General features: G+C 51.7%; 1 protein-coding gene across 1 annotated transcript; it reads left to right on the top strand.

The window, feature by feature from the left end:
- Positions 1-13,782: 13,782 nt before the first annotated feature.
- Positions 13,783-17,988, top strand: Sfrp5 (secreted frizzled related protein 5). The gene is made up of 3 exons (XM_032891992.1): positions 13,783-14,543; positions 16,168-16,245; positions 16,976-17,988. Exons 1-3 carry the CDS (start codon positions 14,024-14,026, stop codon positions 17,320-17,322), a joined length of 945 nt encoding a protein of 314 aa, XP_032747883.1. The 5' UTR covers positions 13,783-14,023; the 3' UTR covers positions 17,323-17,988.
- The last annotated feature ends 4,268 nt before the right edge of the window (positions 17,989-22,256 follow it).

Raw genomic sequence — 22,256 nt, 5'->3', positions numbered from 1 at the left:
CAGCCTGCATGGCCACCAACCACCACCCTGTGACGGTAAGACAAATCACACGCAGCCCACTGTCCCTTAGCCAAGGCAGGCCTCCGCCCACAAACACCGTCCGCCCCTACCCCTGCAACAATCTCCTCACCACCTCATGCTGGCACAGAGCATCTTCAGACTGTAGGGACATCTCATGCTCTCCCTGCCCCTCCATTTTTCCCACACGTGTAAGAAGAGTATGGTTTATCTAAAGACACAGAGTGGGGACGGACAGATCTCTGGACTCTCAATTAACCTCCCAGCACATCACCATCCTAATTCCCATAGTAGATAGACCCCACCTCCTTCGACACACACTTGATATTGGAACTCCCCAGCAACCTCCACAGACCCAGCCCTGGGGAGCCAGCCCAGGAGGGGCTTATCTGCACCTGTAGCTTGCCAGGCCACCTTGATTAATGGGCTGTGATTATCTTATCTCCCAGTAGAGCAGCTAAGGATTAGGGGTGGTGGCTGGCAGGTGAACACAATCAACTACATCTCCCTGAGAGCTCCCGGGAGTGGGGGTGGGGACGAGGTGAGACAGAAGCAGGAGATTAAGGTTCCAGAAGGCTTTGTCCCTCAGAAGCCTCTTGTACTCCTACCTGCACTGGGTGGGCACCCAGGACTCTGTCTGGCACTTAACGAGGGCTCCATCATCATTACCCATCATTCTTGCTGCTCTTGTTCCTTCTTGGAGAAAGCCAAGAGAGGGATTGTGAATCTGCCTGTTCCCTGACGCCTCAGAAGGAGCCTTTGGACTAACTCGCTTTTTTGTGTTATTTACCCAATACCTGGAGGGTTGGGCTTGATTTGTCTGTCTAGCTGAGGCTGTAACAAATCTCTTCACAAATGAGTACTTCTGGTGTAACAAAAGGGAGGTCAGACACCCAACTCTGACCAAGGGCCTGATGCTGAAGTGTGCTCTACTCATCGGGCCCCTCCCCAAATCTAGTCTTGGCTTTGGAGACAAAAGGGCCTGAGTCACAGATTCATCCAGGCTGAGGCCAAGAAAAGATGGCTGAACATTCTTTACCCAGGACATTCTGAGGTCACTCATGGTGGGCGGTTACTAGGACTAAAGCATCCTGTTTGGACAATAAGTCATATGGTCTCACTCTGAAGGAACAAGGTTTTATTTTTTCCCTCAGGGACAGTGAGACTACCTAACTTTGAACGAGTGAATGGCATGTCTGAGATCACTGTTAATTCAGTCAGGACTGTGTAGGACCTAGGCTCAGGACCCCATGGCCGGGATGTTTGGAGGACCCCTGTCATTTTCTTTCCTAGAAACGGTGGTCACTCTTCAGGGTGAGGGAAGGTAAAGATAGGTGAAGATAATGATGAGTAATGAAGACAAAGGAGGGTTACAAGGAAACCATGGGCTTCCAGATGGATACATTGAACGAGAAAAGAATACATTGACTTCCTGAGAGGGAGGAAAAAGAAACATGGATGGGTGGCTCAAAGGGAAGAAGAGACAAAAAAGATACAAAGATGCTCAGGGAAGGAAAAAAGAAAAGATGGATAAAGAGAATGGTAAAAAAACAATGAGTATCAGAGTCTTGCTGGCTGTCATCCCAACCAGTTGACAGGACACAGCACATGGGGAGCCCAGTTAGGCTTTATTCCCAGAAGGACAAACAGAGTGACTCTTTGGGGCCGCAGGAAACCAGTTTCCACCCCCCACTCCAAAGCCATTCCCAGGAGCACACCTCCCATTTGCTGTCTATCACCCCTTCCCACCACCCTTTCCCAGAGGGCAAAGGGCAGCGCAGCTGAGGAGCTCGCTCTGCTATCAGCCCCATTTCTCCTAGTCCTGTTTATTCTGGGTCAGCAATTAACAGAGCCCCCTTCCCAGATCAATTAATAGGGGGGACCTCCGAGGGCACAGCCAGGTTACTCACTGATAAACAATGGGAAAGAGATAGAGTCTACTCCCTAGTCTATGAGCCTATCTCTCCAAGAAGTCCAGATCCCATTAGAGTACAGAAAGGCTTGCAGGGAATGGGGCTGGGAAACCCTTAAGCTGGGGGGAAGAAGACTGATCCCTAATTGGCTTCTCTTGTAGGGGACAGCTCTGGTGAAGATCATTGGCCTCAGCAAAAGACAGACTCAGGTTCATAGACCTGCCACGTACTGGCTCAGTGAGCCAATGAGTTATTTTAGCACTCTCAGACTCGGGGATGAAGGGAAGAAAGCTCTATTTGTAAATCTCTGTGGTGCTCAATATGTTGGTACACACCTATAGTCCCAAGTCCTGGAAAGTAGGACTATGAATCTGAGTCCAGCCTGGGCTACATAGGAAAAACTTGTCTTAAAAAGATATGTGTTTTTCATACATCTTCCTATATATCTTTTGTATAGCACAGCATGCATAATTAAATATACTTTAAATGCTCTGTTAGTGTCAAATCGTTGCGTAATACCCAGCCCAGTACCGGGCCTCGAGAAGACTTCCAAATGTGATAGCCATGCCTGTCATGGGGCAAAGTCTTGTGCTTCTTTGGAGAGACCCCAGGCACTGTTTTCATCCTTCCCATTCTCTGGGTCCTTCTTTCCCACTGAGTCCCCTCAGAGAGGAGCCAGCATTAGGATGCCCTGCTCTCTCACTTGTCTCGAAGCGTATCAGCATTTCCGCTGTGCAGTGCAGTGGCCATCAGCCATCATTTAAAAAGAACAGAGGACTGACACTTGCTATAGCACGGAGAAACTTTACAACGTCAAGTGAAGGGAAAGAAACAAGTCATGCAGGGCACATTCTGTGGGTGAAGACAGACGTGCATAAGAAGCATTTAAAACAGGCAAAGTCATAGAGACAGGACGTGCCATATTGGTTGCCAGATCCGGCAGGGAGAGGACAGTGTTGGTGAGCAGGGTTTCTTCTGGAGATGACAAATAGTTTGTAAAAAGAGAGAAGCGATGGCTCCTGTCAGTGCACTAAATGCCACTGGGTTGTTCGTTTTAAGATGGTTAGGGAGCTGGAAAGTTGGCTTGGGCGTCAAAAGCACTGGTCGCTCTTCCAGGGACCTGAATTCAATCCCTGGTGCCCACACTGTGGCTCACAACTGACTGTCACTCCAGTCCCAGGGGATCCAACGCATCCATGGTGGATGGTGCACATGAAGGCAGAATGCTCACTCACACAAAATAAAGGTTAAAACATTTTTAATAGATGGTTATTCTGTGGTATAGGATTCGTACCTCCCTAAGGCATGATGACGTTGAACTCAGTTCCTCAGTGGCCCCAGATGCACGAAGCTAGTGGCCATTTGACATGGAGCGGCAGGAGGGGGTGTTTTCATGACTACAGAGATTCCACTTAGAAACTCTATCAACCTTGACCTCCGACTAATCAATTATAGTGATCAACCGTCTCCCCGGACATGATCTCGCCCAAGCCTCTTACCAGGATGGTTTTACATTTGTCTTCACAGGCTGGAACACTGGGAGAGGAGACACAGAACCCCAGGGTTGGGCAGGAAGTAGCTGGCTTACACTCGGTCTTGGGGCATGGAATCCCATGTCCTTTCTGCCTTCCTCGGAAAATTGTTACCACACTTCTGGTGACCACTGGCTTGCCTGCCCGGCTGGCCTCCTAATCTCCTGTCAACTAGATTATTCCTCAGGAAAGGGTGTTTGAGGGTGTGGTCTGGAAGTGGATGGGTGCTGCGTTCCTGTGTGCGGGAACTGTGGGGAACTCAAAGCCAAGTAATCTGGAATCTGAACAACAATTCCAGGAAGCCAGAGGCTGTGATGGGTTAAGGGGAAAGAACGCACCTATTCCTGACCCCAACTGCCTCACTGCTTAGCCAGGTCAACATGGCACCAACTTCTTCGACTCCAGCAGTCCCTGATCTGACTTCGCAGTCCTCCGTGGTGGACTGCAGAGGGACCACTCCAACCCTTTTGGTTTTCCTGACTCTGGCCCGCTGGATTCGTGGAGCGGTGGAAAAGGACAGAATGTCAGAGCCAAAAAGAATCAGAGTTTTGTTCTGGGCCTGTCCATCATGTACTGCCTGGGTGAACTGGAAGAAGCCGAGCTCCAACCCCAGTGTCCTCGTCTCCAAATAAGGATCGCTCACACAAGCCTCCCTGGTGCCGTAAAGACGGAACAGTAACTCCCAAATCCTTAATCAAGATGAGCGATCTTCACCAGGACCCTAGTAGCTGTCCCGTGGAACTCTCTCCTGAAGCCAGACCCCCCCCCCATACCATCCTCATCAGTGACCCTGTTCTTATAAAGATGGCCAGGCCCACTGATGGGTGAGTATGAGAAGCTGGAGAGAGCCACAGAGACGTCCGGCAGAGTGGCATCCATCTGGAACCTCCCTACTGTGCGACCGATTCACCTCCCTCCTCCCATGTGCACAGGGGGCGGTGATAACACCTCCCCGCTGTGTGCCCAGTCACTTGGATGATGAAGCACTTAGTGCAGGGCATACACTGTCCCCTGACGCTGCCATCTGTCAGAGCACTGAGCTGGGGGCTGGGCGAGTAAGTGGGCTGTGAGAAACCAGACCACCGAAGACAAGAGATAGGGGACCAGGGCAGAGGAGAGAGGGCGGTTGTGTGGACCTTCCAGAAAAAAAAAGAAGTCTTATTTTATCCCAAAGGAGCCCCGTGAGCAGGAGATGGGAAGAGAAGCTCTGACCAGCAGATGGAGAGGTATGGAGTCGAGGACCAGTCACAGGCTTTGCAGGGTGGACACGGACTGTATAGTTCAGTAATGGAGCATTTGCCTATAGAGGACTCTGGGTTTGACCTTGCATATACACAAAACCACCTTCAAGACCAGTGCCCCGCCCTACCCCCATCAAAGTCCACTACATCCAAATACCTAGGAGTGATGTATACCAGACTGAGATCTCTGCAGGTGGCCTAGGTACTGAAACATATGTCTTGATCGGTTTCCATGGGCGGCAACCCCTTTACTGTGCGGTTTGAGATTCTCTCCCTTCTACTGTGACGTGTGCTGGAGTCAGCCACAGTGGAGAGCCAGGAAACCAGCAACAGTTCACAGCTGCAGGAAGTCAATCCTCAGACCTTATCTACCCACCTCCTCTCTCAGAATGAAACAAAAGCCAAAGCCAGGAGTTGCTATGACGCCGACAAACCAATTCCAGCAGATCTGTCCGTCAGAACCAACACTGATCCGTCACAGCAAAGGTCTGGGCAGTCGGAGCCTCCAGAGCCATCAAGTATAACTTTCTAGCTGTAAAGGGTCTCCCAGGGGGGCAGTGTCCACAGCTGGGTGGGACGCCGGGGCTCAGTGCCGGCCCTAACTTCCTTGGCCCTGTCTTCTCTGTTGAGCTCTGCCACACCATACCACCTCCACCATTTGATGGAACGCACTGGGCTCTGGATACATTCCAACAGGAGCTCTGTCAGCATTTGAGACCAGAAATGTCTGGTCACACGTTGTACAGGACATCGTCCACTAAGTAGTGGGCACCCAAGTGGTGGCCCAGCCATCCTGCTGGCTGGAGCCCACCCAGATGAGAAGCACCGCCAGCTCAACCATCACTTTGTAAGTGGAGCTCTTGACACCCACCAAGCAGACCCACTAGCACTGAGGAGCAGGGCGGAGCTGCACAGGAGAGCTACAGTCAGATGAGCCCGGCCAGAGACAACCCTAATCAGAACCTGGCTCCCCAGAAGGGGGCAATTAAGAATTGGGAATCTCTTTTCAGAGAGCCCTGTATGAGGAGCCACACCCTGGACTCCCGGGCCTAGGAACTCCCTCTGAGGCCCCGGTTCTCAGCAACCAGTGGAAGGGTTATTGCAAGCCAGGCAAAAGGGCCGGGACTACCTCAGTTGCCCCCAAGGGCAACTGTCCAACCATTCCCAGGCTCAGACCCCGGCTCCCTCCCACCAGAAGACAATTGCTCCATTGGCTGGGCCAGCAGGAGGAGGTTCAGTTCCTCACATTCTCCTCTTGCTGTAGCCATGCCCAGCTCCTGCCTGCCTGCACCCTCTCCTTAATGAGGCCATTGTCTGCCCAGGGTTCCCCCAACAGCTGGTCCCAACCCCAAACACTGATGCCCTGGGTTTGCCCTCCACGGTCCTGCCCTTAGGTCCCTCCCAAGGATGCTCACTTCCTTCTGCACCCAGAGCACAAAGTGCCCCCCACCAGAGCCTCTGACCCGCTGTCCTCCGAGAAGCCAGTCGCTTCCCCCTCCCTGCCTCAAGGGCTGCCAGCTGATTTCTGTGAGCCTGGGAAGGAGCTGTAGCCCTGAGAGCGTGTCATTTAGCTCCAATCACAGAAATCGCTGTTTTATTTACAGGCAAATGAGCCGTTCCGTGTCTGTGTCGATTTGGGAAGCCATGGAGAATGGTTGACAGCTTTCGGAACTGCGTCCGTAGCCGCTGGTGGTCAGGACAGAATCGAGGATTACTCTAGGCCACACAGTTTATAAATGTGGGGACCCCAGCAACAGACATCACTGTGTCTAGAGCAAGGAAAGGGGACCTTGCCCTGTCTTCTTGCAACTGCACAGAACCCTTCGCACCTAACACCAGAGCTGTCTTCTTCGTATCTGCAGAGAAGCCCTCCCCACCCACTTTGCTGATAGGGAAACCAAGCACAAGGAATTCTGTCACATCCAAATTCCCACAGCCTGAAAGCAACAGAAACAAAACCTAGGAGGGGAATGTGGTTTTTTTTTTTTTTTTTTACTCCATGCCCACACTTTCTCCCCTTCCCACAGAGGTGACTCTGAATCCCTCTCCCTCTCCCATAGGAAGTCCTCCTTCATAGAAATCACAAGTCCCTGTATTTGTTCACCAATGGCCCTTCTGCCTTCTAGAGTGTGTTCTGCTGAAATCAGAGAGCTGACCTACCTCAGCTATAGTGGCTTGGGTCTCCTTGAAGGATCTGCTTCCCTCACACCCCCTCTGCAAGGCAGCCCGAGTCAGAAGTCGTCATCCCCCAGGATTCTCACACACAGCCATAAAAGGAAGCCCTGGGTTTGAGTCCTGGTACCGTTCTCTGCTGTGTGACTCTGGGAATGTTACTTACCTCCTCTGAGTTTATTTCTTCACATGAAATGGGAATAATGCCTCTCTTGCAGTGCTACTGGGATAATTAAATGAGATGACGTGCAGGAAGGCACAGAGCCCAAGCCAGGCGCCTGGCCATCTCTAAACTGCATCCGAGAGAGGAAGCAGGGAGGCGGGAAAGACGGCTCCATGATTAAGAGCACACACTTCTCATGGAGAGGACCCAAGTTTGATCCCCTTGGGTCACGTCACATGCTGGGGTTACAAGCACGTGCCCCGTGCCTGGCCATGATCTCCTCTCTCTCTTCCCAGCATGCTCTGCTTCCTCTCAGCCTCACCTCATCCCACTGGCTGGAATGGAAACAGCTCAGTTCAGGACCCTTCATAGTCTTCCCTTGCCAATGGGGCTTGCAAGCCCCAACCATCCAAGCCTGCCAATGGCCAGGCCTTGCTCCTGAAGACCTTAAGCTTCCAGGCTAAACCCCATCCCACAGAACGCTCTAACAGATATAACATCCCTCCAAACTGTCTGACCAGTAAATTTTGTAGAAGATCTAAATGATCCCCTGATGTAGAGAACCTACTTCGTGTGGCTCGTAACTGCCTGTAACTCCAGCTGCAAGGGCTCTAATGCCCTCTCTATTCTCCAGATTTGCCAAAAAGTAGGCAAAAAAAAAAAAAATACAATCACACAATGACATTGAGCGAATGACCACCGCAAAGTGCACTGCAGGAATCTAGAGAGCCCCGCAACCCGGTCAAAGCAGAGCCTTTATTCCAGAATCTAGGGAGACTACAGGGGTCTTGAGCTAAGCTGCTTCTACTCCAGCCAGTGGGGCACGGTGGGGCTGAGAGGAAGCAGAGCATGGTGGGAAGAGAGAGGTCATGGCCAGGCACGGGACACATGCTTGTAACTCAGGAAACTGAGCCAGCCTAAGCTCCATATACAGTGAACTCAAGAGACCAAAAAAAAGGGTAGGGGAGATGGGAAGAGAGAAGACGCAGATGGAGAGAGGAGAAATTTAGGGACCAAAAATTACAGGATTTCGTGGTGACCTCTCAACACCACTGGCACACCAAGTTCAACATTAACTAACAGTTGTGTGGACAGCTCTTACTCTGTGCACGGTTCTGAGCAATATTTAAAATTAACTCTAGAAACTGAGTGTCCCAGCACATGCCTGTAATCCCAGCACCTCAGAGGGAGACACAGAAGGGTCAGGATTTTGAGGTATTCTCTCTCTCTCTCTCTCTCTCTCTCTCTCTCTCTCTCTCTGTGTGTGTGTGTGTGTGTGTGTGTGTGTGTGTGTCTCACACACACACAATTAAAAGTGACCTTCTTGATAATACTACAAGAATTAATAGTCCCAGTTCACAGACAATGAAACAAGAGTGGAGGGTGTAAAATAACTCACCCACGTAGCACTGATGAATTAGAGCTCAGTCCAGCCTCAGAGAGCACGCTCTTCACCAATACGTCTGATTACCTCTCTGATGAGCTTCTGGCCAGGACTTCCCCACATCCTGGGGACTCCCCAGCGTGCTGGGGGCCCCGGGAGAAGAGGAGGTTGTGCTTGGCCATCCCCAGCCCTGCCTACCACAGCCACACTCACTGCAGCCCCACCTACTCCACACCATTGTGCTGACCCTCTTGCTTTCCCACTTCAGATGCGTTAAGTCTGAAGCCGGACACCCAGGCCCAAGACAAGCCCCGCCTCTGCTTCAGTTCCCTAAACCTCATGGGCTCTAGAGGAACCTGGAGAGGCTTCAGTGTCTGGGATTATGGCAAGAAGGACTTGAGTCCTAACCTAAGTCCAGGACCTAAGTTCCTCAGTGTCAATCCTCAAAGCCGCTAGCTTACCCATGATGCAGTTCTGCCCATACTGCTAACCAAGGCTGTTCTGCAGAGGGGCCTGCACAGCGAGGATGCTCTGGGCAGATGCTGGCTTTGCCGTGGGCAGAGTTGAGAGTGTAAGAGGAGAGCAGGAAACTGGAGTTAGGAAGGTTCTGACAGCACTGTGATTCTATTAGGTCACACAGAGCAGCCACTGTACAAAGACAATGTCCCAGGCGGGAATGAGAGGTTGTAAAGGCTGGTGACCCCAGCAGACCCTCAAATACTAACAAGTCTGTCTTGCCTCTCCCGGGAGGGCAAGCCTGAGCTAGAGGACTTCCCCCAGCCAAGAGAGGGAAGACATGACGGAGGCCAACAGGCAAAGGGCAATGTCAGGTTCACCTCCATGAAAATGCTAGTCTAGCCTGCACCTTTAGTTCCAGCACTCAGCAGGCAGATCTCTGAGTGAGGAGCCAACCTGGTCCACATAAAGAGTTCCAGGCCAGACGGGACGGCGCAGTTATCCCCTACGTAAAACAAATTTCCAAGCTCTTTTTTTTCCATTAGTTCATTTGCCCTTTGAGCTCGCCCTGTGAAGCATAAAGAGTGAAATGGTCACCCTCGCACCACACAAGAGGTAACTGGGACCCAGAGCATGGGAAAGCCTTGCTCATTATTGAGAATGTGTCACTCAGAACTCTTGGACCCAGCCTGGGGTCACTCCTACCGCCCAAGGCCGCCGCCTCTTTCCAGGACATGTAGCCTGAATGGGTGGTCTTGTCTGTCTCTTGGTGAAACGCTGACCACACAGAAAGCGTGCTCAGGTTCTAGCTGAGTGTTGATTCACAGAACTAGATTCCCTCAGGCTCTAAAAAGGAACCAAGCAGCCCTGACAAGGGGCAGCACACCTTTAATAGGGGCACTCGGGAGGCAGAGGCAGGCAGATCTCTGAGTTCAAGGCCAGCCGGGGTCACACGGTGAGACTATGTCTCAAAAAACAAACAAGGAACTGAGGATATTCCAAACAGGTAGACGAACGATTCCAGGAGGAACCCCCAACAATCATGAGGCTTTGTGCTCCTGGTAACCAAGTATGTCAAGCAAGGTTTCTCAACTACGTGAACAGGAAGATAAACATTACTAGCAGAGTTTTAGACAGTTCTCTTAGAGGCTGGCAGGCGAACTGGACCAGTGGGTCTTAAACAGTGTTCTCTCAGAACCCCCTCGAGGTACACACATTCAGAATCCCAAACTGGGGATCACAGCATATCCCTGTAAATTCATCACTTAGGACGTCGTGGCAAGAGAGCAAACAATTCAAGCCCTTCTTCCGCTACGTGGCCAGCTGGAGGCCACTCGGGCATCTCTGAGCCCTTGTCTCAGTTACCAATCAATCGCTTGATACAGTTAGAGCGGTTTCAACCCTGTTGTTATTTGCCGTATTTGAAATTTAAAATAAGGGAAAAAATGTTAATTAGGTTAATACATCATTGTATGTTAACATAAGCAAACGTCATAAAAATAATCATGCTTTTTTCAAAATGAGAAGTAAAAACCACAATGCCGTTGCTTTGCAGCCCGTAAATCCCCTCAGCGCACCGCCTAATAGAGGCCAGCTGGGCTCTTCTATCGGCTTCTGTGTTCGATTTGCTGCCACATGTGCTGTGGCTGAACTACACGATGAAAATCTGGCCTCACCCAGAAATGTAGCTGGAAAAGGAAGAAGCGGTTTAATGGGCTTTGCAGATAATTACGGGTATCTTCTTTGATAGCACCCCAAAAATGACATATGGGCTATATGTTCATTATGATAATATGGAATCTGAAGTCTATTAATAAACTCGCCTTACTCCAAGTTGCCTAGGAATCGATTGATTTAATCTTGCGTTTCAAATTACGCGCGATTTTGACTTTGCGCAACCTCTGGAAATGTTTGAGCTTTTGAGATCCATTGGGGAGGGGGGGACATTAAAAATGTAGAAAACAGTAGGCGTTTATGAAAATAAGAGTTTGTTCCAGAGACGCATCTTAGATGCAAGGGATAGCCACGCAGAATTTTGCCCTTTTGAACAAGTGGGGTTGCTCTACCAGTTGACGTAGCGTGAACCTGGATATACTACGTACATCCTAGGATGGACAGACGCCAAGTGTGCCAGGTGTTCAATCCAGCTGCCGAGGCCCTGGGTTCACCTCGTCAGCACCACATTAGAAAGTAGATCCAGGGGAAGGGCTAACCACAGAGCGGCACTGCCTGAGCAGCCCAGTGCACTCTGGCTTCGTGCCTTATAAAGGGCGTCTCTCCTCGCTCCCATCAATGTTAGGGAGCCTCAGCCTCCCCACATCAGAGTTGGCAGGTGAAGAAGGCTCATCGTCCTCTTCAAGGAGGCTTCCAGTCCGGCCCCACTGCCCTTCAGAGCCTGAGTTTCCAGGCCCAGACACACTTGATTTTTAGCCATGTGTTGGCCTTACATAACCAGCCACAGGAACAATGCCCAGCTCTGTCCAGGTCACCCATAGCAATGCCAAGAGCGACCCAGCCAAACCAGCTGGCCCAGGACCCAACACCTTACACAGCCACCTGGGAGGCTCACACAACCACACCTCCCTGACAGCATACAAGATGGCCAAGCCCAGAGATGAGGCAGGGAGTGAGTTATGGAGAGCAGTGCCATTCTGCTCAGAGGTCATTCAGAGTCCTATCTAAGGTGTCTTGGGGAATGTTCAGGATACCTGATGTGTATTCACCCAAAGTCTCATCCCTGTGAGCTTCTGACATCCCCAGGTGTTCTTTACATGTGGGTGCTGCACAAGACCTTTCCGTTCATCTTGGCCCATCACGACTTCAGTGGAAATCCCACTGGGGGTCAAGATCACTCTTACCAGAAGCTACACAGGGAGTTGAGAAGGAGGGGGCAGAACGTGAACCTGGTTTTCTGATGCAGACAGGGTCCTTTCCCATTACTACTGTACCCTTCTTCTCTCCGTGGGGACCAGCCCTTCACCCTCTAAATGGTCATCTACAGAGTCTTGATACTATGCATAAAAGAAAGCCCCCAGGGCTGGAGAGATGGCTCAGTGGTTAAGAGCACTGACTGCTCTTCCAGAGTTCAAATCCCAGCAACCACATGGTGGCTCACAACCATCTGTAATGACATCTGGTGCCCTCTTCTGACATGTAGGCATAAGATGAAGGCATAACACTATGTACATAAAAAATAAATAAATCTTAAAAAAAAAAAAAAAGAAAGAAAGCTCCCAGCTGGCTCTACCTGGACTCAACTCTGTCAACCAGGACATCAGAGACATCCCATTCCAGCCTGGACTGTCTGCTTTCTCTGTTCTGCCTGGTGTCTGTTCTCACAGCTCCACCAGCTACATTAAGGACCAAGCCTTTGTACCCCACATATATCCAACACATGGCAGTTCATATACTGAACTGTGGGCTCCACCTCTCTCCCCTATGTGAGCACATTGATTGGAAGCCAGGAGCCCTGGGAAGATTGAGGAGCAGAGAGAAAAAGGAAGGAGCATTGAAGAGAAACACTCCTCACATGGAATAGAACCAGTCTCTAACCCACCCCACCCCTGACAACCCCTACCTCCCTCACACACACCCCACATTCCCACCCCAGCCCTAGGAAGCTCATCCTCAGAGGGGAGGCCAGAGGTCAAGGGAAACCAACAAGAGTCTCCTTCCACAAGCCTCCATCTCAGTTCCTCTCACAGAAAAGTCAAGGAAGACAGAACCCAGACAGACACTAAGCATGGGATCTGGAAGTCACCCTTCTGATGTCTGCCTGGGTGACAATGACACTTCTCCTTACACCCACAGTGTTTCTTGTCCCAGGCTGGAATCTATTTTAACCAAGAATAATGACTCTGCTCTTGGGAGCCTACGGCCTGAATCAGATCCTGCCTTCCTTAGCACATGAGCTAGGTGACCCCAGGACACTTTACTCCCGTACTTGGACCCCTCAGAATCCACGACTCTGGTTTATTTGTCTCTGACTCTAGAACCACACTGCCTAGATCCAATGACCGTCTAGTCCTCGGCTGACCTCAGCCTCCGTATCTTTATCTGTAGAGTAGTGGTAGTAATGGTCCTACCCTCCTTACAGCATCACTGAGAAAATTCCATGAGGTAGTTTATGAGGTGTACCCAGGACCGTCTCCAAGCACAGCTAGCTCCTACTGGATGCGAACTTTCATTAGAAAGAGGCATTGATGGCTGCGGGTGGTGGTGCATGCCTTTTTAAACTTAGCACTTGGGAGGCAGAGGCAGGAGGATCTCTGTGAGTTTGAGTCCATCCTGGTCTACAAATCTTGTTCCACGACAGCCAGGGCTGTTAAAAAAAAAAAGCAAAACAAAAACAAACAAACAAAATCCAAAAAACCCAGAGACGTTCCTAAGATTGTTCAGCGTGGCAAATTGTGCATGGCACTTAGTAGGAATTCACTAACTAGAAGCCCAAATTCCCTTCACCCCGCCCCCTTGGCTGCCACGGATGGGTCCTAGCCATCTGCTATCCCCAGTAGGCTGCTAAGTGCCTGGCATTGGGCATTCTCGAAGACCTCTGGGTGAAGCTCTGATTGCCTGGCCAGGAAGGCGTGGATGGTCAAGAGACTCCAGTATCTGAGAAGAGCAATGGAGGTGTTGGGGAAGGGAAACCAGAGCTGAGCAGGGAAAGGCCGAGGCGCAGAGATAAGCAGGTGAAGTGAGTGAGAAAAGGAACAGGAGAGACTGTGGTGGAGAGAGATAAGAGGACGGAGAAGAGGGCAAGGATGAAGAAAATGTCGAGCCCCCAGGAAAAGGTACAAGGAGAGGTCTGGGCAGCGGAATAGTTGGCGGGTCAGGGTCGCGCGGCGAGGAGGGACGGGAGCCGGGTGGGAAAGACTCAGGGTTCCTCCCAGGTCTGCCAACCCCAGGCGGGGGTGGGAGGTGAGGGGGACCAGCGGCTGCAGATTGGCTAGGGAACGGCGAAGCCTGGGCTGGAGCCCCGTGGTGGGAGGCGCCTGGATCACTCCGGCAGCGGAGCGGAGCAGAGGTTGCCTCCTACTTGGACGACCAGAGCAGCGGACGGCTGCAGGGAGCATCCCAGCCCGGGCGCACGCGGGGCAGCGGGGCGCCGAGCACCGAGCCGTCGGGGCGGGCGGCAATATCCAGCCATGCGGGTGGCCGGGGGCGCGCGGACGGCCGCGCTGGCGCTGCTGCTCGGGGCGCTGCATGGGGCGCCGGCGCGCGGCCAGGAATACGACTACTATGGTTGGCAGACTGAGCCCCTGCACGGCCGCTCCTACTCCAAGCCACCGCAGTGCCTCGACATCCCCGCCGATCTGCCGCTCTGCCACACCGTGGGCTACAAGCGCATGCGGCTGCCGAACCTCCTGGAGCACGAGAGCCTGGCGGAGGTGAAGCAGCAGGCAAGCAGCTGGCTGCCGCTGCTGGCCAAGCGTTGCCACTCGGACACCCAGGTCTTCCTCTGCTCGCTCTTCGCTCCCGTCTGCCTGGACCGACCCATCTACCCGTGCCGCTCGCTGTGCGAAGCCGTGCGCGCCGGCTGCGCGCCGCTCATGGAGGCCTATGGCTTCCCTTGGCCTGAGATGCTGCACTGCCATAAGTTTCCTCTGGACAACGACCTCTGCATCGCGGTGCAGTTTGGGCACCTGCCTGCCACCGCGCCTCCAGGTAGCGCCTTCGCGCCCAGAGCGCCTCGGACTGATCCTTTCCCCAAACCCTCACCTGCACTCCGGGATAGGTGCCAAACCCCTATATGCACTACATATGTCCAGTGCCCAGGCACTGTCTCCTTTCTCCTTCCTACCTTTATAAACTTGAGGCTCTGGGTACTCCCACTGGTTCTGTCCCCACTCTGACCTGTGCCTTGTGCAACTCACAGCACGCCCGGTTTTCCAAGCTGCGGAATCCCTGGGTGTCCTGGAGACGTCCCCATAAATGTCTAAATGCTATATTCCTTTCCTCATCTCAAGGATGCTTGGGGTCGCTAGGCAGTGTCTTTGACCTGAACTACAGGCGCCCAGACAAGCACTACTCCTTCCCTGATCTCGGGAACTTTGAGAAGGGGCGGGTAGTTAAGAAAGCGCTTGAAGGCCCTTCATTTCTACGCCTGTAACCCTAACTTCCCCTCCTCCCAACCCTAGGCTGGATATCTTTTGGGTACTTAACTTTCCTGAACCTCTATTCCAGCTTCTTGAGCTCCCAAGCCCTGCTTCCCACTGGCATCCATTAAACTTGATTTGCGATTCATCTTCCCTTTCATTGTACAGGTCCTCAAAGCTGTCCCAAGGCTGGGGGCTACACCCCCTCTCCTTTCTCCAAGAATGCCTGTCCTCTTCCAAACTGGCCTGGACCCCTAACACCTCCCCACCCCCAACCCACACACACCCATAGCTCCCAGCAGGCAATCTTTGCCTGTTAACTCGGACAGCAAGAACTCCCATGAGCCCCCACAGCTGGAACATTCAAATCTCCACTCCCTGCCCCCCCCCACTCCTCCCAAAGCATCTGGGCTCCTCCTCGAACCACCCCAACCCCTCTCAAAGCTAATCTTAACTGCTGGGTCTTAGGAGGCTCACACCTTCTCCTTCTCCCTCTCTGTGGGGTTCTGGGAGGGGAAAGTCCCTATCTTGAAGGCTGAGAGTGACAAATAGAGTCAGCTAAGCAAAAATCCACAGTTCTCAGAATCCTACAGGTTCTGTTTATAGTTTCTTTGGAGCCCAAACATGAAGAGCAGGACAAACTCAGGAATCTTAGGCTCAGAATCCTGTCTGACCCCCCACCTTGTTACCCATGACTCCCCTTCCCTGTGAACTTGCTCACCTGGAAGCAGGCACACAAGAAAACCCAAAGGTCTGACTGGGGTAGGGGGTGATAGGTTGTAGGAAGTGTGTGTGACCAACAGATGACATTAGGACGTTTCACCTAATGAGTTGCTCAGACTTTCTTCGAGAAGGTTAATGCTGGCTTGTGCTGCAGGCCTCCCACCTGCCTGGCCCCTGCAAACACCTGGGGCCAGGCAGGTGGGAGGCCTGCAGCACAAGCCAGCATCAACCTGGTCATAGAGCAGGAGTCACACCCAGAGCCCTCAGCTCTGCAGACGAGGCTACCACATCACACCTGGTTAAGGCAGCGTCCATTTTGTAGCAAGCACTCGATGGGACTTAGAACGTAAAAGCTTAGAACATAATGTATGCCATGGCTGTGGAAGAGTTTTTGTGAGGAAGGGGCTAATGGAGGAGCCTGTACTGTCCTGGCTGTTTGGAACCCCACCCACTCTGCTTTCTCTCTTCAGTGACCAAGATCTGTGCCCAGTGTGAGATCGAGCACAGTGCTGACGGCCTCATGGAGCAGATGTGCTCCAGCGACTTCGGTGAGTATGGGCTGACAGGACCAAAGCCCTGACTGCCTCCCAGCAACCTGGCTCAGAACCAGCCCCACCCGACTCAGGCTACTGCGACTGTGTTTTGTTACTTTCCCGGAGATGCTGGGCTGTCTTTTCTAGGGGGAGCAAGCTCAGCTTGCTAAGCGGTAGATGGGGCCCTCCCAGGACACGGGAGTAATGTCCCCTGCCCCTGGCATCTCCACTGAGTACCCAGTGTCCCTCTGGCTAGTGTGGGTCATTACTAGCTTTCCCTACAGATTCGTCTTGGACTCTTCTATCCGGGGACGGCTGAACCAAGCCAGTTAGGACCAAGCTCACTGTGGGCCACAGAGTTCTGCATGCGATCTTTGCAAAGTTGGTTCTGTTTTGTGTCCTAGCCTCCCTGTCTATAAAAACGGGGGAAGGAGCAGTGACGAAATCCATGCTTCAGAGGAATCTTTATGTCGGGAGCGTCTTTGGAAAGAAAATGTCGCTATATTGCAGAGGGCGGGGCACAGGGGAGGGAAGGGGGGAAAGGATGTGTTAGACAATGCCCTGCCCCGGGGGCCAAAAATCCTTTCTGGCTTCTTGAGTGACTGTGGGAGGAGGGTGGAGCTCGCCAGAGGGCCCTCTCCCCAGGATTCCTATCCGTACATCTCTGTCGCCACTAGTCTAGGGCTCCCGCTGCCCTAAGCAAATGTGATCCTCTTCCGACCATCCTTTGCAAACCTTTCCACAGTGGTCAAGATGCGCATTAAGGAGATCAAGATAGACAATGGGGACCGCAAGTTGATTGGAGCCCAGAAGAAGAAGAAGCTGCTCAAGGCAGGCCCCTTAAAGCGCAAGGACACCAAGAAGCTGGTTCTGCACATGAAGAACGGGGCCAGCTGCCCCTGCCCGCAGTTAGACAACCTGACGGGGAGCTTCCTGGTCATGGGCCGCAAAGTGGAGGGACAGCTGCTGCTCACGGCCGTCTACCGCTGGGACAAGAAGAATAAGGAGATGAAGTTTGCAGTCAAATTCATGTTCTCCTACCCCTGTTCCCTCTACTACCCCTTTTTCTATGGGGCAGCTGAACCCCACTGAAGGGCTTTCCTTCTTTCCCGAACCATCCAGCTGTGCCTTGCCTCACCCTCAGTCCCTGCCCACTTGGCCTCACCCTCACTCCCAGGCTGACCCATCCCCTGGCAAGGATGGCTTCGTGCAGCTACTGCTTGCCTAACTTCTAGCATGGAGCTACCCTCCTTGACTGAAAGGAATCCTGGAGCCTGTCCGGGGAGGCCCCTTCTCCCAGGAGAAGGACTTTCTCTTCTGGCGGAAGCCCTAATGTCTGAGAAAACAGGCAGAGGAGGAAAATGTGAGGGACAGATACAGGGCCTCTGGCGGATGGATACAGGGCCTCCCGCAGCCTGGGGAGGGGTTTTCCAGAAAGAATTGTGGGTGTCATGGCTAAGCAGGATCCGTACTTAAGAGATCAGCTTTCCTCCCCCATGACCCTTTGTGTGTCATCACAGTTCTCCAAAGAGCAAGAGCCAAGGCCTCCGTGTCCTCCAGTCACACCCACTCCTCATCTGGAGCCGGGACTGGAGTGCAGGCTCAGCAGCTTCTGCATTCACTGCTACCTACACAGGTTTGCCTCCTGGCTCGGCCTCCTCCGTCCCTGTATCCCAACGATGATAAATTATTGCTACTGCTGTGAGGCCACTGGTTCTAGACAACAGGTTTGGTCCTTGATTTTTTTTTTAAGTTTTTAATTAAATAAAACAACGTTTGCTTTGGAGCAAGTAATTTCTTTATCCAGTACCTCTGAAGAGACTGCAGGGTAGGAAGGGTCAGGTGGCTTTGAGAAAGGGACAGCATCCTGAGCCAACACCTGGTCCATCCACCTCCTTGGAAAGCCTAAGAAAAACTGATCCCCAAGAATACAAGGTGACATTCTCACCCCTAAACCACTGAGTAAGAGACAGAGATGTCCCTGAGGATGGACAGAAGTGCCATGTTTCCAACCCACTAAGTAACTTCTAACGCTTTCCCATAGTCAGAAGACTCCCAGACACACGCTGTTCCCATTTGGGCATGTCTAGGTCAGAAGGGTCTAAGAAGGGCCAGGTCACAGGGGGAAATGTCATCTCTCCCCTGGGGTTTCCAGATACTCCTGGGCACTAGTCCTGACATATAGGTGAGAGCTGGTTTATATTGACACCACTCTAAGCATGTTCCTGGGCAGCCATGTAGCCCAGAAGCTAGTTAGAGTCAGATCTCAGAGGGCTAGGAATGTCTGCCACTCAGAAACAGAGTGCTTGCCTGGGAATTTAGGCAACTGGGCCCCACTCGAACTTGCTGTAATAAAAACTGTTTTGTTATTTTTAGAATATTACTGGGCCTCAAACCCAAGGATCTGCATTTTAAAACATAACCTCGGCCCATCTACAGAGCTTTTAACAAATACTGGGCCCCAGTCCCACGCAATGAAAACAGGACCTCCATCAAGCACCAGAAACCCAGTGTTTTACCACCTAGTGGCACGCAGGGTCTAGGAGCCATCACTAGGACCAAGAAACCTGAAGCAGAGAGAGCGAAGGCTGCAGTCCACACAGCAGCTTTAAGGTACAGGCACAGGGCAGGGAGAAGGCTTGGAGGTGAGAGGCTGATGCATGTGCAGTTCACTATGGAGACCAGGTGAGGTCGTCCACAGATGTGAAAAGATTGGGTAGATATCCACAGAGCAGCGAGCAGGGACTCTAAGAACCTTTCCTGGCCGGCAGAGTAGTCAAAGCCTGCTGCTTCTCTAAAATACAGGAGCCACCCAGGTGAGGAAAACTCTGGCTTCCAGCTCTGGAAAAATTGTCACCTGAGCAAAACAGAAGTGGTGGCATGGCCAGCAAGGGCACTAGCAAAGACTAAGGTGGGACACTCCATGGAGGCCTCTCTAACAGGTGGCCTGGCCACTTGACCATAAATCACCTCTGGGCAGTCAGGTGGCCTCTGCCCAAGCAGCAGAGACCTAATTGTACCTCCTCACTCAGAGGAGGTGGTTGCCACCCACCCTGTCCAAACCCTGCCCAGCCCTCCTGGCTCCCTGAATCTGTGCCTTGTTTCTCAGCCTCCTGCTCTAACCAAATATTTACAGGCACTTCTCTGGTCTACCAGGCACAGATATTATTTTTCCACCAAGCAAGCACACAGGACTCCGGCCACCGCTGGCTGAAGTCCAATGCTCACCTGGCAGGTGCTGGCAGCAGGGAGTGGAGGTGGGAGAAGGCTTCCATAGCCCACCATCTGGGAGAGCCCAAGAGGGCACTCCCTACCCCCTAAAAGGGGACCTGGTCCTATGCTCCACTGGTTCTGTTCTCTGCCTGCCCAGCATCTCTTCTGGGATGGAGAGGAATTCTCCCAAAGCAAGGAGGCTCCGCAAGGCCTCGGGCCAGTCTTTCTTTAGCCAGTCCTGCTGGTCACACCAATTTCCTCCCCAGTTGGCAGGAGCCTGGACTCAAGAAACCAGTGAAGGCAGCCCTCTGATCACAGGAGTGGAACTGCATCGCAGGCCACATGGGACCTCTCTACATAAAAGGTCTAGAGGCAGTGTTGGGGATGTCCCAGGCTCCAGGTATCTGCAGTTCTTGTCGTTACAAGACAGTACCTCTTCCCAACTCCTCTGTCCCCTTCCAGACAGCAAAGCCTAACTTTGCTATAAAGCTGTAACTCAGAAGTTTCCATCCCTCCTGAGCAGGTAAGCCCAGGCAAGCCCACTGGTCACGTGACCGCCCCCTACTTGCACGAGAGCCCAGGAAATCAAGTTTTCACCTGAATAGAAAATGTTCTCATACAAAACAGGAGTGACTTGGGAGCTAGGGACCTCGCACTCCGGGTGGGGGTGAGAAGAGGCAGTGTGGTCCAGTTCTGCCCTGCAGTCCTATGAATTAGTAGCCAGGGGACACTGGGTATGCCGCAGTGTTGTCGAATGTGTGACAAGTGCCTGAGCATAGTGCACGGAGTTTAGGTGGTCATCGGTGGCTATTCGTATTTTCACTAACCCAACAGTGCCTGCACATAGTAGGTACCCAGCAAAGTGCCCGACTGATTCTTCAATCAAATGAGATACATGACTGACAGGAAGGCAGGGGAAAGAAAGCAGGGATGTCTTACCTAAAAGCCACAAATATGGAAACTACACTTGGAGGTTCGCTGCTTCAGAATTGTGCCCTTAGGTAGCATATGAACCCATATCAGGCACAACTCAGAAGCACTTTCCAATGCTAATGTAAGCTTTACAGCTGCCATTTTGAGAAAGGATCTCACAGAGTAGCCTTAGCTGGCCTATAACTCCACTATGTAAACCAGACTGGCTACAAACTCAGAGACTCACCTGCTTCTACCCCTAAGTGCTGTGATTAAAGGTGTGCACCGCCACGCCCAGCCAGAGGCAGCGCAGTTTAGTGACAGCAACTACAGCTCAGGGCTGTGGTTCTTGGTGGGTCATACACGACAGTGCCCCATTCGTCCTCAAACTCTTAATAATCCCCATTTACAAACTTTCACCAAGAAAGGTTCCAGGCAGAGATATGTAAAATCTTATAGGTATATAAGTCAAACATCTAGTCATAAATCTATTTCAAAATAATCCTTGGGCATACACACAGCCCTTGAGGAGGAGAGCAAACCTGGGCACTAATGGCCAGATGTGTTTGTATTTACATAGGGATTAAACCTTGGCTGAGTGTTTGATACTGTAGATGCACAGATTTTAGAGATGATCGGTTTCGATTTTATAGTCTCCCACACTGAGAACGTTGTTCTGTGGCATGCGCATACCTTTTTGTCCAGCACTTGGGAGGCAGAGGAAGGTGGATCTTTGAGCTCCTGGTCTACAGAGCGAGTGCCATGACAGCCGGAGCTACACTGAGAAACCTGGCCCAGAGAGAGAGAGAGAGAGAGAGAGAGAGAGAGAGAGAGAGAGAGAGAGAATATGCTGTTCTGCATTTTGACACACACATTTTATAAGTTGTTTGAAATTCTATCCTGATCCCTGATCCAAGTCGAAATTCACTGAAAAATTGTTTATGAAATGTAAGTCGGTTGGGGACTTAGCTCAGTGGTAGAGCGCTTGCCTAGCAAGCACAAGGCCCTGGGTTCGGTCCTCAGCTCAAAAAAAAAAAAAAAAAAAAAAAAAGAGAGAAATGTAAGTCACCCATTTTCATTTCTCTTTTTATTTTTATTATTGCCTGTGCTACAGTGCACGTGTAGACGCAGAGGGCGTGGTTCTCTCCTTCAGTCTTTTTCAGGCAGACTCTAGTTTATGCCAGGCCGCTGCACTCTCCAGGGCCATCCTCTTGTCTCCTCGCATTTCTCTACAAGAATGCTGAGATTACAGATGCAACACGGCTGGCTTTTTAACAAGGTTCCAGGGATCAAAGTCAGGGGTCCAGCCTAGGTGGGCAGGGCTTACCTAGTGAGCCATCTCACCCGTCCACAAACAGTAACCGATTTTAAAATCAAGTATTCCAACATAATAATCCAATGACATACTCTTAGATATTTACATGCAAGTAGGGCCATTAGTAAGTCCTTATTTTCTGTAAACCACCATGTTCCTGTGAAAGCAGGAACTGAACGTACAGTAAAAACACTGCAGTTCACAACATGCAGGGGCCTCACGTTGTGCGACCCAAGGGGTGTTCACTGCCTCTGTGCATGAGGAATGCACAGGGTGCAGTGCTCAGGACAGTGCTCCACAAACAATGGGTTTTCGAGTTTGGCTTTGAATTGGTTTTTAGTTGCTCAGAGTTTGATAGCCTTTTGCTGTCACCAAAATTTCCCTAATCCTCGCATGCAGTACAGGACAGCATATGGAGTCACAGCTTGAAAGTCTGCAGACTACTACTACCATCTACAGAAGTGAGATGGGACAGGGCACAGGCAATCGTGAGGCTGCTCCAGTAATGCTACAAGGCCCCAGCAGAAGCAGACCCATTCCTCTTCACCCCTACTAGTTAGTGTCCAGCCTCAGGTCTGCACAAAGC

Source organism: Rattus rattus, chromosome 2, assembly GCF_011064425.1.
Source record: "Rattus rattus isolate New Zealand chromosome 2, Rrattus_CSIRO_v1, whole genome shotgun sequence".
Taxonomy (NCBI): Eukaryota; Metazoa; Chordata; class Mammalia; order Rodentia; family Muridae; genus Rattus; species Rattus rattus.
This window is presented reverse-complemented; position numbering and strand designations above follow the sequence as displayed.

Coding starts and splice junctions, on each gene's coding strand:
- Sfrp5 (XM_032891992.1), top strand. CDS start 14,024: ATGCGGGTGGCCGGGGGCGCGCGGACGGCCGCGCTGGCGCTGCTGCTC. Junction 14,544..16,167: donor GCCTGCCACCGCGCCTCCAG/GTAGCGCCTTCG, acceptor TTCTCTCTTCAG/TGACCAAGATCTGTGCCCAG. Junction 16,246..16,975: donor GATGTGCTCCAGCGACTTCG/GTGAGTATGGGC, acceptor ACCTTTCCACAG/TGGTCAAGATGCGCATTAAG.